The sequence below is a fragment of the Clupea harengus genome, chromosome 17 (genome assembly GCF_900700415.2).
Source record: "Clupea harengus chromosome 17, Ch_v2.0.2, whole genome shotgun sequence".
Classification (NCBI taxonomy): domain Eukaryota; kingdom Metazoa; phylum Chordata; class Actinopteri; order Clupeiformes; family Clupeidae; genus Clupea; species Clupea harengus.
The window spans coordinates 4693588-4709221 of record NC_045168.1 but is presented as its reverse complement, the minus strand read 5'-3'; the positions used below and the strand labels follow the sequence as shown (position 1 = coordinate 4709221).

The following is a 15634-nucleotide window of genomic DNA, read 5'->3' as shown; positions in this document are numbered from 1 at the left end:
GCAAGTCCACCATGAGACATTTGCAGACCATTTAGTAGACTATTTAATTTGAGCGATTTGGAAGAGTTGAGCATTCTGCATTTTTATTGCCAGTCAGTTATTTGCCATTTGGCGTGCACACGTTTCATCCAAATCAACTTCCATTACAACTTCCATTAGAATAATTTGTCAGAGCAGGTTACTCATTTGGAACCACACGCAGGACCCTGGCCAAGCTGATTTCATCTCGCACAACGTCCTGGCTAGAAACGAACTTAGTGGTACTGGTAGAATTCTGAAAGACTCAAATGGAGAGAGAATCTTGCAAGGAGATTGTGTGTAAAACGTTGGAGGTTAAGATTATTGTGAAACAGCACCAGAGAGGATGTTCTCTACGATCATGCTGACCTTTCTTTGCATTGTGTAGCAGCCTTTAGCACCCAGGTGTACAGTGAGATTCAGCAGTACGTTTAGCTCAAACTAGTACCTGAAACACTGCATTCAGTCATTTACCACTGCATACACTTCCTGTACCCACATTGGTCAACCTTTGACCTTGGCATCATCTCTCCCCTTCTGCGCCACAGTGACACTACACACACACACACACACACACACACATCTCACACACCCCTCACACCTGTTCAGTCCACCTGCCCTTGGAGCCTCGGTGGGTCATGCTGAAGCAGCACCTGTGTCGACTCATCACTGTAGATAATCTGAGTCACACAAGCCCAGGGTTTCCTCTCAGGATCTTCCACACAGTTTCAAACGGGTCAGAAACGTCTCGTTGCCATGCCGAGCTTCAGGCAGAGGCCTAGAACCACAGTGTTTCGTCTGAAGGCAACACAGTCAGACATTTGATAGACGTCTCCAGCTGAGCTCTCATTAGTGTGGAGAGGTGGAGAGGTTGTGAAGCACTCACATACTGACGGGTTTCTCCATGGCGTAGGTCCAGATGTACTGGTGGGGACTTGTGGCAGCTGTGTAGACAACCAAATCACCAACATATTGGTGCGAATAGTGTAGGTGTGTGTGTGTGTGTGTGTGTGTGTGTGTGTGTGTGTGTGGGGAGCACACCACATCAATGTTCTCATTCCCACAGTACAGCACAGCAGGCTGTGTGAGTGTAATACTGCCCCGCCTCTCCCCCTCCCTCCCTTCTCTCTTTTTTGCCTCTCTATTTCTCCCTCTCTCTCCCACTCTCTCGCTCGCTCTCTTTCTCTCGCTCTCTCTCTTTCTTTCTCTTTCTCTCTCTCTTTCTTTCTTTCTCCCTCTCTCTCGCTCTCTCGCTCTCGCTCTCTCTCTCTCTCTCTCTCTGCGCGGATGCCTAAAGTGGAGCAGACATCAGATGTATTATCTGCCCAATGGAGACTCGGATAGAGCCAGTGTAGTAACAGCAGGGAAATAAATGACTAAGCCTGCTGGCAGGATAGGCCGAGAGGGAGGGAGGGAGGGAGGAAAAGGTGGCTGATGAGAGAGAGAGAGCGAGGTGGGGGGAGCACAGAGAAAGAGAGAGAGAAGCAAAGAGAGAGGGGGAGCTGGAAAAAGAGAGGGAGACAGAAGACGGAGTTGCAGAGAGAGCGAGAGAGGGACGGAGGCAAAAAAGCAGATTGCTGCGTCTAACTCCATCATGTTATCATGCTAAACAGAAGCAGTGGGCCTTTATCTGAGAGGCAGAGGAGTGACGGAGAGAGAGATGTAGGTCAATAAATACACACAGATACTGAGAGATAGGAGGAGGAGGTGGAGGAGGAGGAGAAATGGGGGAATAGAAAGAGTGACTGAAGGGGAGGTGGAGGGGAGTGGACCACCCTGCCTCTCTCAGATCAGAAGTTCAGCACTAATCCATATGAAGACCAGAACTCACCAGGAAGGAGAGGAGAGGAAAGAAAGAGGCAGAGAGAAGATTAGAGGAGAGGAAGGACAGAATAGGAGTGTGCTCTGGTGTGGTGTGGTCTGCTGTGGTGTGGTGTGGTGCGGTGACACCAGCTCTGTGTGTTGGCAGGCCTGTGAAGCCATGCTGACTGGATGAGTCAGAGCTGTCAGGGCGTCACAACAGCAGACGCACAGCTCACACTCACAAGAGCCCACCCATCTGCACTGCTTCCCTCTCCATCTCTCTCTCCATCTCTCTCTCCATCTCTCTCTCCATCTCTCTCTCATGCACTCACTTTCTCCACCTACAGTATGTCTGATTCATTCTTTTCTTGTATTCGATCTCGTTCTGGCTCTCTCTGTCTCACGTGCTGTCTCTGTGGCTCTCCCTGTCTCTGGCTGTCTCAGTCTCACTTTATTTCTCTCCCTGTGTCTCTCCCTGTCCTTGTTTGTCTCAGTCTTACTCCCATTCTCTCTCTGTGTCTCTCCCTCGCTCTCTCTCTTTGTCTCAATCTCACTCCTATTCTCTCCCTGTGTCTCTCTGTACATTCCATTGGTCCCCTGTCTTTTTTTATCTCTGTTATCTTTCCCCCTCACTCTCTTTCTCTCCCTCTCCCTCTCCCTCTCCCTCTCCCTCCCTCTCTCTCCCGCTCTCTCTCTCTCTCTCTCTATCTATCTCTCTCTCTCTCTCTCTCTTCATCTGTGTTCCAGGGGGAGAAAGAGGCCCCTTGTAATAGTGTGTAAATCCTTGAGGGGTGATATTAGACTGATGTTCCAGTGATATTAGGCCGATAAGTCCAGAGTGCACTGGACCGTGACGGGGGGCCTTTAGGAGAGGGGGAGGGATGGGGGAACGGGCGAGAGACCTACACTGAGAGGGGAGAGAGAGAGAGAAAGAGAGAGAGTGTGAGCGGAGGAATGAGGGTAGAAAGGAGGACGAATGGAAGCATTACCACACCGCCGGTCTGAGGCAGAGATGTGTATATACATAAAGGTAGACATAGCAACAGATAGAGACGCTGACATGGACCAAGACAGGAGACATTGACATTTCCACAGACATGTCTTCATACCCAGATTGTAATTTGTGATTCTATGCCTGTGGTCTGTGTGTATATTCCATGGCCGCGCTGTGACCTGTGTGTGTGTGTGTGTGTGTGTGTGTGTGTGTGTGTGTGTGTGTACACATTCAGCTGATGTGGAGAGTACATGCTGTAACAGAGGTAAAGGAGGTATTACCATAGCAACAGACGCGCAAGCGCTTTGCCAGAGCATTGCTCCTGTAGGTGTAACTCTGAGGCCAGACGAAGTTCACAATCAGCACCTGAGCTGTACAGAATCATAGTGCACCTGTAGTTGTACAGAATCATAGTGCACCTGTAGTTGTACAGAATCATAGTGCACCTGTAGTTGTACGGAGTCATAGTGCACCTGTAGTTGTACAGTCATAGTGCACCTGTAGTTGTACAGAATCATAGTGCACCTGTAGTTGTACAGAATCATAGTGCACCTGTAGTTGTACAGAATCATAGTGCACCTGTAGTTGTACAGAATCATAGTGCACCTGTAGTTGTACAGAATCATAGTGCACCTGTAGTTGTACAGAATCATAGTGCACCTGTAGTTGTACAGAATCATAGTGCACCTGTAGTTGTACAGTCATAGTGCACCTGTAGTTGTACAGAATCATAGTGCACCTGTAGTTGTATTCCTGTATCTGTGCAACTGTGGACATGTCAGAGGCCAGGGGAAGATCACAATCATAGTGCAGTCAGTGGGAAGATCACAATCATAGTGCAATCAGTGGGAAGATCACAATCATAGTGCAGTCAGTGGCAAAGGGCTCATAGTTTCTGCTTTTTTTTCTGTCGGGATTTCTGCCAGGATAGAGGAGGCTGGATTTGTTGGGATTCAGGTTAGCTGCCTGTCCCCGTAACGGAAACTGATGTGGAAAGGTTGCACTAGATTAATGTCAGATCATGATGGACAGAACTGTATGCAGTAGTATGTATGAAGGAGGACTGCATCTGATCTGAAAATAAATCAAATCCTAGCCTATTTTTTGTATTTATTTTTTTTAAACACCATATCAAATCTGTGTCACATATGCATGAAAAAAAAAAAAGTTGTAATCAGGTCACATGAGCGTGTGAACACAGCCAGACAGGGAGAAAGAGAGCGTGTGCGAGAGAGAGAGAGAGAGGCAGACGGGAGAACATGAAAGATGGGGAGAGAGTAACCAAGGGAGGATGTGAGGGAGGGAATACAAAAAAAAGAGCTGGAATGGAAGTAAGACATGGAGACGGAGAGCAAAGACATTCAGGAAACGGGTGCAGAGAAGCGTGACTGTGACGACTCCTTTAGCGGTCTGTACAGTGGCGGAGCTGACAGGGCCGTTTATTTAAGGAATGCTATGGCTAGACTTCTGAGCAGGTGAGTTGTGTAGGTGAGGAAGAGGGCGAGGAAGAGGCGCCGTCAACAGCAGCGAGGGTCTTCTGCGGCAGGGTCATGTGAGCCAGTTGAGGTGGCCGCTGCTCAGGCTAGGCCTAATTGCACCAGAAAGGCCCTCGTTTCCTCTCCTCACAGTTGGGTAGTGATGAAAGCCAGCTTTAAATGGGTTAAACAATATGGCACTCATTAGTGTCATTTTAATGGCAAGCCAGAGCTCAGCCAAAGAAAACCACTCTCTGTCTTTCTCTTTCTCTCTTTCTCTCTCTCTCTCTCTCTCTTTCTGTCTTACCTCTCTTTCTTACACACTCTCCTTCGCTCCCTCAACTTCTTTTTTCCTCCTTTCTCCTTCTCTTCCTCTTCTTGTCTGTGTCCTCCCTCTCTTTCTCCCTCCATCTCTCCGTCACCCTCTCTTCTGCTCTGAGTGGTGGACATGTGGGAGCTGTGGAGGAAGTCATGACTTCACTAAGGGCCTTGCCAACCTTGTGACTTTGTCTCTCCCCATCACCCCCCCCCCCCCCCCCCCCAGTTTTATTTGTGACATTTGTGTTTGGCCATGTGTGAAAGCCGCCTGCAGTTGCACCCCACACACATACACACACACACACACACACACCCTTCCCCTTGTGCCCTTGCTCTTTCTCCATCTCCTAATTTCTCTTGCTCTCTCTTTCTTTCTTTCTTTTCTTTTTTCCTTCCCTGGTCACCCTCTTTTTTATTTTTTTATGGATGAATTATTGATGGCTTTTGCAGAGCTGAATAGGAAATCAGAGCAGAGCTGTTTGACTGCCAACCCAGCCCTACTGGCTCAACTGTGTGTGTGTGTGTGTGTGTGTGTGTGTGTGTGTGTGTGTGTGTGTGTGTGTGGTGGAGTTGTGTGTGTGTGTGTGTGTGAGTGTGTGTGTGTGTGTGGTGGAGTTGTTTATATGCAGTGAGCACGTGTTAATGCAGTTGGTGTGTGCGGTAGGCCTGCTGTGTCTGCATACATGATGGTTAGTAAATGTAAGTGTGTGTGTGTATTTGTGTGTGTGAACAGCAGGGCGTGCCTTGAGCCACAGGGGTCTGTCTAATCAGCACCTCCTCTCTTTCCTGGAATCATCTGCCTCCCGCAATTCACCTCTAGACACACACACATACACACACACACATACACACACACACATACTTGCACAAACACACACACACACTTACGCACAGACGCACAGACGCACACTCACACACGCAGACATCTGCACACACACGCAGACATCTGCACACACACGCAGACATCTGCACACAGACGCACACAGACGCACACAGACGCACACAGACGCACACACACGCTCACACACGCTCACACACGCACACACCCGCAAACACACACACACACACACACACTAAGTCACACACAGACACTCAGCTGTTATGACATGGACAGAGATTTACTTCAGGCACACACCTCTGATTCTGTACCCCCCCCCCTTTCTGTTGGCCCCCAGCAGATGTCACTGTCACTGTAAAACAGTCCACAACAACCAAATAAACATCTCTCTCTCTCTCTCTCTCTCTCTCTCTCTCTCTCTCTCTCTCTGTCTCTGTCCCTCTGCCCACCCCTATCACACTACCATCCGTCCCTCAACCCCACCCTGTCCGTCAACCTACATCTCTATCAGTCAGTTTCAATTCATATGGTCCATCTTGGAACATCTAGGAATGTATTTTGCATTGCCAAAATATTCCTTAAATCCTCCACCCATCAGCAGCCACAAATTCAAAGGGACTTTATTGACCTAAGATTTCTTGGATTAACAAAGTGTATGTGCTGAGTTAACCATCAGCAATGCATGGAAATGGATTTGATTCTGATGCTAATAAGAAAGCAGCCACTATAATGGGAGTGAATATAAAAATGATCTAAGTAAGTAAGTAAGTGTGTGTGTGTGTGTGTGTGTGTGTGTGTGTGTGTGTGTGTGTGTGTGTGTGTGTGTGTGTGTGTGTGTGTGTGTGTGTGTGTGTGTGTGTGTGTGTGTGAGCTCCCTCACTCTCTCAAACCCCACGATTCCATTCCACACCATTCCACGTGTGTGTCTGTGTGTAAGAGCTCCCTCACTCTCTCAAACCCCATTCTTCAATTCCACAACCCCCATCTCTCCCCCCCTCCACCTTAAGTGTGTGTGTGTGTGTGTGTTGTGTTAATTCACCTCCAGTGTGTGGTATTGGGCTTGATGAGGCTGCCTGGCTGTGAGAGACACATGGTTGGTTCAGTAAATGGTTCCCTCTCTACCTCAGTGGTCTTACATGCAGAAATGGCTAAACAAACACAGAGTGGGGAAATGAACTGTGGCCTCTCATATTAACACACACACACACACACACACACACACACACACACACACACACACACACACACACACACACACACACACACACACACACACACACATACACATACACATACACACACACACACACACACACGTAACCTGCATTGTGTAGACAAGCACAGTCCCACACCGGTCTGGAACTCGCAACCTTGGACGTGGGAGGCAGGCGTGGTAGCAAGGAGGATAAAACCCATGGGTGCTAGCGTCTGTTGCTAGCACGTCTCTTAAGGTGTCGGGAAGAGAGGTTTACACACTGTGCAGCCCTGTATCTGCTTGCTACCGCTGCACACACACACACACACACACACACAAATAAACAGTCGCAGGTTTGCACGTATAGATTCCCAGAGATGTACACAGACCTGTGTATGCCGACTCAAATACACACACAGGCATGCGCTCATTTACACACACCCACACACACACATCTACACACACACACACACACACACACACACATATCCACACACACAGAGGATCTTTCTCCTCTGCTCTCTCCCAGCAGAGAGCAAACCCAAACGATGCGCAGAGAGGACTATGGCAGACCCAGACCTAGGCTAGAATGGGGACTGGAGGCTGGATGTGGCCGCTTGAGGGGCGGGGGTCCAGCTTGGTGGAAGGCAGGAACCCCCTACATGATGGAGTAGACTCTGTAAAAAGTAATGCTGTAGTGATCTATACACACACACACACACACACACACACGGCTAGTACATGAGATTAGCTGAGCTGGGTCTCATATAGCTCTGAGGGAAAGGGAGAGAGATGGAGAGAGAGAGAAGTGTGTGTGTTTGTGAGTGTATGAGCGCGTGGAGAGAAGAAAAAAAAAGAGTGAGACATTCAGTGTGTGTAGAGCAAGTATGTGACTGACTAGGGTTGTAAATAATCAACAGCTTGTCTCCATGGCAAAGGGCAGAGGGGGCGAGTGAGTGAGTGAGTGAGTGAGTGAGTGAGAGAGAGAGAAAGAAAGAAAGAAAGAGAGAGGGAGGGAGGGAGAGAGATACAGAGAAAGAGAGGGAGAGCCGGAGAGCCAGCCAGTTAGTCCAAGTGTTCCGGATCCTTCCACCATGAGTGACCTCATTAGGTTTCCTCTCTCTCTCCCTTTCTCCCTCCCTCTCTCTCTCCTCTCTGTATCTGTATCTGTCTATTTCTCACCCTTCTCCTCCCTCTCTCGCTCACCCTCTCCCTCCCTCTCTATCTTTCTCCTCTCTCTGTATCTGTTTCTCTCACCCCTCTCTCTCTCTCTCTCTCTCTCTCTCTCTCTCTCTCTCGCCCCCTCCCTCTCTATCTCTCACCCCTCTCCTCCCTCTCTCTCTCTCTCTCTCCCCCTCCCTCCCTCTCTCTATCTCTCACTCCTCTCTGTATCTGTCTATCTCTAACCCCTCTCCTCCCTCGTCTCACTCCACACACCCTGTCTTTCAGTGTCACTTCCTTGCGGCGCAACAAAACCAGACCAGTTCGAAGCAGGCTAGTGAGAGTGCCAGCGGACTGTGTATGCGTGTGTGTGTGTGCATGTGTGTGTGTGTGTGCGTGCGTGTGTGTGTCAGACACCAAGAGATCAAGGCCAGGCAGTGCTCCATCCGAAAGCAATGCCTGCTCTAAGGCATCCACCAGCCACTTGCTTCTGACAGTCAGATTGCTGCATTGTCTAGTATGCACTCTCATCCAAAGACACTTACAGCACACTGACACCATGCATGTTGAGCCATACTTTCTCTCCATACTAGCCAATACCATCCAGACACCTCAGGGTAGGCCACAAGTCCTCATAGGCTGGCGCTCTCTGTGGTTTAGGGTGGCCTGTCTCCGTAGCACACTGGCCTGTCCTTCCCGAGTCTGTCTTACTGTGATCGCTAGAGCTAGAAGCCTCCCCTCCGCCGTGCTGTGAGGAGAAAACGTCCCATTTAGAATGCGCTTATGAATGTTGCATGGCGCCATGCTGTTGAGTTGCGTTTGCGAGGAGTCCGACATGCGAGTTAATAGAGACGTCTGTCGCTCTGCCCTCTGCTGTCCGTTTAGCAGAACAGACGGCTCCATATGGTCTCACTCTTTTGGTCTCTTGTCGCTTTCAAACTAAAACTCCCGCGCACACACACACACACACACACACACACACACACACACACACACAAACGCACTCACTCACTCATTCACACTATCACTTTCTGTCTTACTAACATACACACACCGTTTCTCTCTGACTCTTTCTCACCGTCTCTCTCTTCCTCCCACTTCTCCTCCCTCTCTCTCTCTCTCATGTCTGCTTCTCAGTGGGATGTAAACACACTGCAGTAGATGTTTGCTCGTGTTGTGGTAGCATTGCTGTGCATTAGAAGGCCATTTAGCTTGGTGCTTTGATGGAGCTGTGTGAGTCAGGGTGCTCTCCTTACTTCCCTGGTTGAAGATTCAAAGATTCAGTACGGATAAACAGACAAGCCTTTTTGTATTTGTATGTGTGCTGTGTGTGTTTGTGTGTTCGGTGCGTGTGTGTTTGTGCGTGCGTGTATGTTTGTGTGTGTTTATGCATATAAGTGTGTGTGTGTTTGTGCACGTGTGTTTTTGTGTGTGTTTGTGCGTGCGTGTGTGTGTTGGTGCGTGTTTGTGTGCGTGTGCGTGTGCGTGTGTTGGTGTGTGTCTGGGCTCCCTTGTTTATAAGTTGTCTGTTCAGAGGCTGTCTTTATCAACCTTAGCATAAGATCACAGAAGGTTTTGCAAGAATAGCAGTTGCTCGAAGCAAAGTCCAATTTTTTTTGTTTCTCCATTAGATAAACAGGAAAAACCAAACAAGCAACCCCATGCTGTTCCCACTGCCTGCTTGTTAAATGTGCGTGTGTGTGTGCGTGCGTGTGTGTGGATCTCGGAGGCATAAGCACACGTCATGAAAAATGCATGCTGTGTATGAATGTCAGGCTGAGCCCTGACCCTGTAGCATGTGTTCCAGTCGCAGAGGTGTGTGTGTGTGTGTGTGTGTGTGTGTGTGTGTGTGTGTGTGTGTGTGTGTGTGTGTGTGTGTGTGTGTATGGAGTCTTGCAGCTGATCCATGGCAGAGGGTTCAAGCGCTCAGATAACCTGCTTCAACACGACTTGAAGCCTGCCCTAGATTCAGGAGTTCTGTGCATTCACCTCCTAGTGTGCTCCTGCACTCCTTTCCTCTCCTCTCCCTCTCCTTCGCACTCCCTCTCTCCCTTTCCTTCGCACTCCCTCTCCCTCTCTGTCTCTCCTTCCTCCATCTCTTTCTCTTCCTGCCTTAAAGAACCTAAGGCTGCAGGTTTCCTTGTTCCTCAGATTGAGTCCTTTGGCATATTTGTTTGGATATCCAGTGTGTCTTCTACAGCTATTAGACATTTAGCCATTTGGCAGAAGCTTCTATCCACACCTTACACGTGCACGTACACTTACACCCTCATAGAGTGCTACTGTGCATCCCCAGGTCAAGCTGTGACCTTTGGTTGCTTCAGTGGTTAAGAGTGAGATAGAGATCTGATGTGTTATGCAGTAAAGTGGTTTCGGTGTCAGACTCAGGAAATCATGAATGAATTTGTTTATTTATTTCTCTCTCTCTCTCTCTCTCTCTCTCCCTCCCTCTCTCTCTCTCTCTCTTTCTCTCTCCCTCTCTCTCTCTCTGTGTGCGTGCGCATGGACAGTCGAGTGAGCTTGATGACATCCTGGATGACCTGCAGAACAGCCAGCCGGGTCTTTTCGGCGAGGCCCGGCCCCAGTCCCTGCCGGCTGCCATGGACAAACAGTCCATCATCAACGACATCCTGCAGATGAGCCAGGACGCCGGCGCCGCCATGGGGCCCAACCAGCAGCACAAGGCCTTCCCCCCCATGGGCCAAGGCAGTGAGTGGCTTTCTGTGTCTGTCAAACTATGTGTGTGTGTGTGTGTGTGTGTGTGTGTGTGTGTGTGTGTGTGTGTCCGTCCATCACTGGCTTTCATGCTCTCAGTCTGTCTCTCTTGTTTAGTCTTAGTGTGTGTGTGTGTGTGTGTGTGTGTGTGTGTGTGTGTGTGTGTGTGTGTGTGTGTGTGTGTCCGTCCATCACTGGCTTTCATGCTCTCAGTCTGTCTCTCTCGTTTAGTCTTAGTCTGTGTGTGTGTGTGTGTGTGTGTGTGTGTGTGTGTGTGTATGCATGTATGTATCTAGCAGTTTGCTTTACCTGTTGAGCTACAGTGGAGATACCAGCTGAGCTACAGGAATTGATATTCATTAAAAGACGCAGATGCAGATAGACACCTCCATGCACCAGGGGGTTCAGGCCCTGGGCTCTGTAAAGCGCATTGAGACATTATTATTGTGTTGGTGCTATAAAAATAAACTTGAGTTGAAATTGAATGCATGAATGAGCATTTGAGAGGATGAGGCTTCTGCAAACACACGAGTGTCAAGATTAAATCCCTTTCATTGTTTCTTTCAAGTAGAGGGTATAGGGTATGTTGTACAATATGAACTAAATATCACATCTCTCTCTCTCTCTTTCTTTCTCTCTCTCTCTTTCTCTCTCTCTCTCTCTTTATCTCTCTCTCTCTCATTCTTCCTCCTGTCCTCCCTCTCTCCTGCTCCCCCCATCCAGACTTTGGCGGCCCCAGACCGGGTCAGCCAGGCAGAGCCCCCCCTGCAAGAAGCATGTCTCTGGACATCAACATGGCTACCAAGGGCTCGCCAGGCCAGTTCCCCCTCATGAGGAACAACAGCCCCTACAGCATGATGCAGCAGCAAGGCATGATGGGAAATCACGGGGTCATGGGCAACCAAGCCGGCATGGTCAACCCAGGTGAGTCTCTGGCCTGTTCCAGTCACACTCACTTATCCCCTTTGCACACTTAAAGTGCATCCTCTGGTGTATACTTTTATGATATAGAGGCTGTAAGTGTTTAGGGGGTGAGGAATATGAATGCATAGAAGCAGAAATGGACCTCCTGTATAGCACCCTTTTAAGTGTGCACTTCAGAGATGTGTGACTGCAAGTAGGAGAGACGTTATTGCTAACAAGGGGCCGTGGTAGTAGCTGTTACTAGTGCCTGAAATAGTAATAACAGAAAGGTTGCCAGATGGCCACACTATTCAAAGATAATAAAAATAAGTCATTGACCCCTTTACTGGCCTGTTACAGAGTGGCATCCTCCAGGCCTTTATTCCTACTCAAGTGTCCAGGAAGTGTGTGTGTGTGTGTGTGTGTGTGTGTGTGTGTGTGTGTGTGTGTGTGTGTGTTTAGAGGGTTTTGGCATGCTTTGGTCACTCCACTGTCCGCATTTAAGCCAACTTGAAAGGCTTACCGCCAATTTCGCTGTCCTGGTTGGGGAGTTTGTCACGCTATGTCTAGGACGAGATCAAGTCAGGGGTCGGCACGCTCTTCGGGTGTGGACTGTAATTGTGAAGTCTGTAATGTCCAAACTGGGGTCGTAGCAAAACGTCATCATACCTTTAAAGGTTTTTCAGGAAGTCTGTTTTGGCTCACAAATCCAGTCTGTTTTGTCAGAGACAGCAAGAGCAATAGATGAATTACATCCAAGTACAATAGTTGTATTTGCTAGTGGTCCACCAGGTGTGGAAAGGGGGCTGGAAGCTTTAGTGTGGGTGGAAGAGGTGCTTCTGTGGTGTGGGGACATGAACAGGGCTTTCCCCCCTTCACTGTTATTAAAGAAACCTCAAACACGCACATAGTGAAGATGGCGGATGGAAATGTCTTTGCTTGCATATAATAATTGTGTACGTATTTTGTCTGATGGCGTGTGTGTGTGTGTGTGTGCACTGGCTTTTCTGATGTGGTGGTATTGAGTTGTGACTGCACAGATGAGTCACATCCTCTGAAAGGAAACTCACTGTCATTCACGGACAGTGTGTGTGTGCGTGCGTGTGTGTGTGTGTGTGTGTGTGCACGCAGGCATGTGTCACTGTAGGGTCTCGAGTACTTTCACATGGTGTCTTGATTTATTACATTGAGTAAGATGTGGTCTCTTCTCCTTCACGACGGAACATGATCCACACACCATGCCTCATGTCAGTTACGGTAACATCATGATTGAAACTACTAAGTGCTCTAAGAACCTTGGCATGTCAGCGGGTTACACAAACACACACACTTCCAGTGCCACTGTCTACCACTAGTCCTGATTAGAAGAGCACCAGACAGTTGGGACACCGCTAAGCTTCTAAGATGCCTGCGCCTGCGCTTTTGTCCCTTAAACACACTTCTTATACTCTTTCTATACCCTTTCTCTCTTTATGTCACGCACACAGTTTAGTTTTCTGTCTTCCCCTCTCTCTCTCTCTCTCTCTCTCTCTCTCTTTCTTTCTTTCTTTCTTTCTTTCTTTCTCTCTGTCTGCTTCTCTCTCCCTCCCTTTCCCCTCATTTAAACTCAATTAAAAGTTGCTTCATTAGCTTGACTTTGAACATGCACTAATTCCAAAGCCATAATCAGTAGTCATAGTCCCTCACTGTGCCCCTCTCGCCACTATTTATTTATTTGTATTCTTATATTTATTATTTTTTATATTAATACTTATTTCTCCTCTCCGCCTCAGGTGTGAGGGGGGCCAACCTGCAGCAGGAGCCCTGGGGCCCCCACGGCCCCGGCGTGAACAGCTCGGCCCCGACTTCAGCGTCTGCGGCCCAGGCTCTCCAGCAGGGGGCGATGCACGGGCGCATGGTGGCCAACGCGGGGGGAGCCGGAGGGCAAATGAGGCCCAACAGCCAACCGGGTCCGAGACAGATGCTGCAGCAACAGATGATGCCTGGAGGTCAGGTTCACACACACACACACACACACACACACACACACACACACACACACACACTCTCACTCTCACACTCACACTCACACACTCACACACATACACACACACACACACACACACACAGTTCAACACTGCTCTTTCTTTCTCTTCTGTCCCTGTCCTCCATTCTTCCTCTGTCTGTCTTATCTAGTCAATAGTCATCTTTGTCTGTCTGACATGCAGTACTTCTTCGTTTGACTTCTGTCTATAGTTAGAACTTAGAACAAGTGTTTTTTGCAGTTCAAGTAAACTGTTATGATTTGTTTGTTTGTTTGTGCAGGACAAACAATGGATATAGGCATGGTGGCACACCAGTTCTCCCAGCAGCAGGTGCCGCCCAATCAGACAGCCCCGTGGCCCGACAGCATGATGCCCATTGACCAGGTGTCATTTGCCGCCCAGAATAGGTGAGTGGAACTAATAAAGCGTCTGATCCAGAACTCTCAGGACTAAAGTCAGACAGATGCCTGACCCGCAGGCGCTTCTGTGGATGGTTGGGGGGATACCATTAATAACTTGATGCTAATCAGCAGAACTACATATGTTATTTGTCTGGCTGTCTGTCTGCCTGCCTGCCTGCCTGCCTGCCTGCCTGCATATCTGTGTATTTGCCTTTGTATATCTGTGTGTTTGTGTTGGGTTTGTGTGTGTGTTTGTGTTGTGTTTATGTGTGTGTGTTTGTGTTGTGTTTATGTGTATGTGTATGTGTTTGTGTTGTGTTTATGTGTGTGTGTGTGTGTGTGTGTGTGTTTGTGTTGTGTTTATGTGCGCTTGTGTTGTGTTTATGTGTAGGTATGTCTGTGTGTGTGTGTGTGTTTGTGTTGTGTTTATGTGTATGTATGTCTATGTGTTTGTGTTGTGTTTATCTGTATGTCTGTGTGTTTGTCTTGTGTTTATGTTCATGTGTATGTGTGTGTGTGTTTGTGTTGTGTTTATGCGCGTGTGTGTGTTTGTGTCTGTGTGTGTTGTGTTTGTGTTGTGTTTATGTTCATGTGTATGTGTTTGTGTTGTGTTTGTGTGTTTGTGTTTGTGTTGTGTTTATGTGTGTATTAGTGTGCATGTGTATGTAGGGCTATGTACAGTGGCCCCCAGGATAATGTGTTGTGTGTGGCCCCTAGTGACGGCGGTGCTGATGAGGGGGCCCTGCTCAGTCAGCTGTACAGCGTGCTGAAGGACGCAGACTGCCTGGACGAGATCGACAAGGCCCTCGGCATCCCCGCTCTGGTGGGACAGGTGAGAGCACACACTCCGTCTCTCATCCTGCTCCTTCTTCAGTTGGCCTTCTCCCTCCCTCTAACTCCCTCTCTCTTTCCCTCGTCCTGTCTGATTCCCTCTCTGTCTGTCTCTCCTTCTGTCTCGCTGATTCTCTACTCGTCTATTTGTCTTTCCCTCTTTATTCCCTTTTCTATTTCTCTCTCTCTTTCTTTCTCTCTCTCTCTCTCTTTATTTCACTGCTTCTCCCTGCCCCCCTCTCATTCCTTTGTTCTTTCTCTCTTTTGGTTTCTCTTCCTCTCCCTGCAGTTAATTCAGCCCTGTTCAAAAGTGCTTTATTGGCATATCAATAGCATTTTGCATTTGCTCTCTGTGTTTCTTTCTCTCTCTCTCTCTCTCTCTCTCTCTCTCTCTCTCTCTCTCTCTCTCTCTCTTTCTCTCATGCATAAACTGAGATGGCTTAATTCAAATTCAAATTTCAGCAGAGCTTTATTGGCATAGCTGTACACCAGTATTGACCATGCAGTGGGCATGGGACAATTAGACATATAATACGAGCAAGTTAATGACCAAAATCAAACAACAAACATTTAATTACGAGTCAGTCATTGTTACTGCTAGTGTGTGTCTCTTTCTCTGTTTTTCTCTCGTGTCCGTCCGTCTCCCGCTCTCTCTCCCTCCCTCTCTCTCTCTCCACTCTCTCTCTCTCTATGCGCTTTTCTTCCCTCTTTTTGCTTCTTGTGTCTCTACGGTTTTGCTCTCACTTCTTCAAATGTCTCATCTCTCTCTCTCTCTCTCTCTCTCTCTCTCCCTCTCCCTCTCCCTCTCTCTCTCCCTCTCTCTCTCTCTCTCTCTCTCTCTCATGGCCAAAGCAGTGTCATGGACATACAGCATTATGACATACAGCATTATGTAATACATAAACACATTTGACATAGAGCAGTGGAAGTCATAAGGAACATACATGTATAATCATAC

At 48.3% G+C, this 15634-nt stretch overlaps 1 protein-coding gene across 4 annotated transcripts in view; it reads left to right on the top strand.

The window, feature by feature from the left end:
* ncoa2 (nuclear receptor coactivator 2) overlaps nucleotides 1-15634 on the top strand; it is a 96323-nt gene that overhangs the window by 67465 nt on the left and 13224 nt on the right. For all 4 annotated transcript variants that reach the window (XM_031583896.2, XM_031583897.2, XM_031583895.2 and 1 more), the window contains exons 12-16: nucleotides 10313-10511; nucleotides 11241-11441; nucleotides 13193-13408; nucleotides 13725-13851; nucleotides 14563-14677. In XM_031583896.2, coding sequence (XP_031439756.1) covers nucleotides 10313-10511; nucleotides 11241-11441; nucleotides 13193-13408; nucleotides 13725-13851; nucleotides 14563-14677 — 858 coding nt within the window. The remainder of the gene's footprint in view (nucleotides 1-10312; nucleotides 10512-11240; nucleotides 11442-13192; nucleotides 13409-13724; nucleotides 13852-14562; nucleotides 14678-15634) is intronic.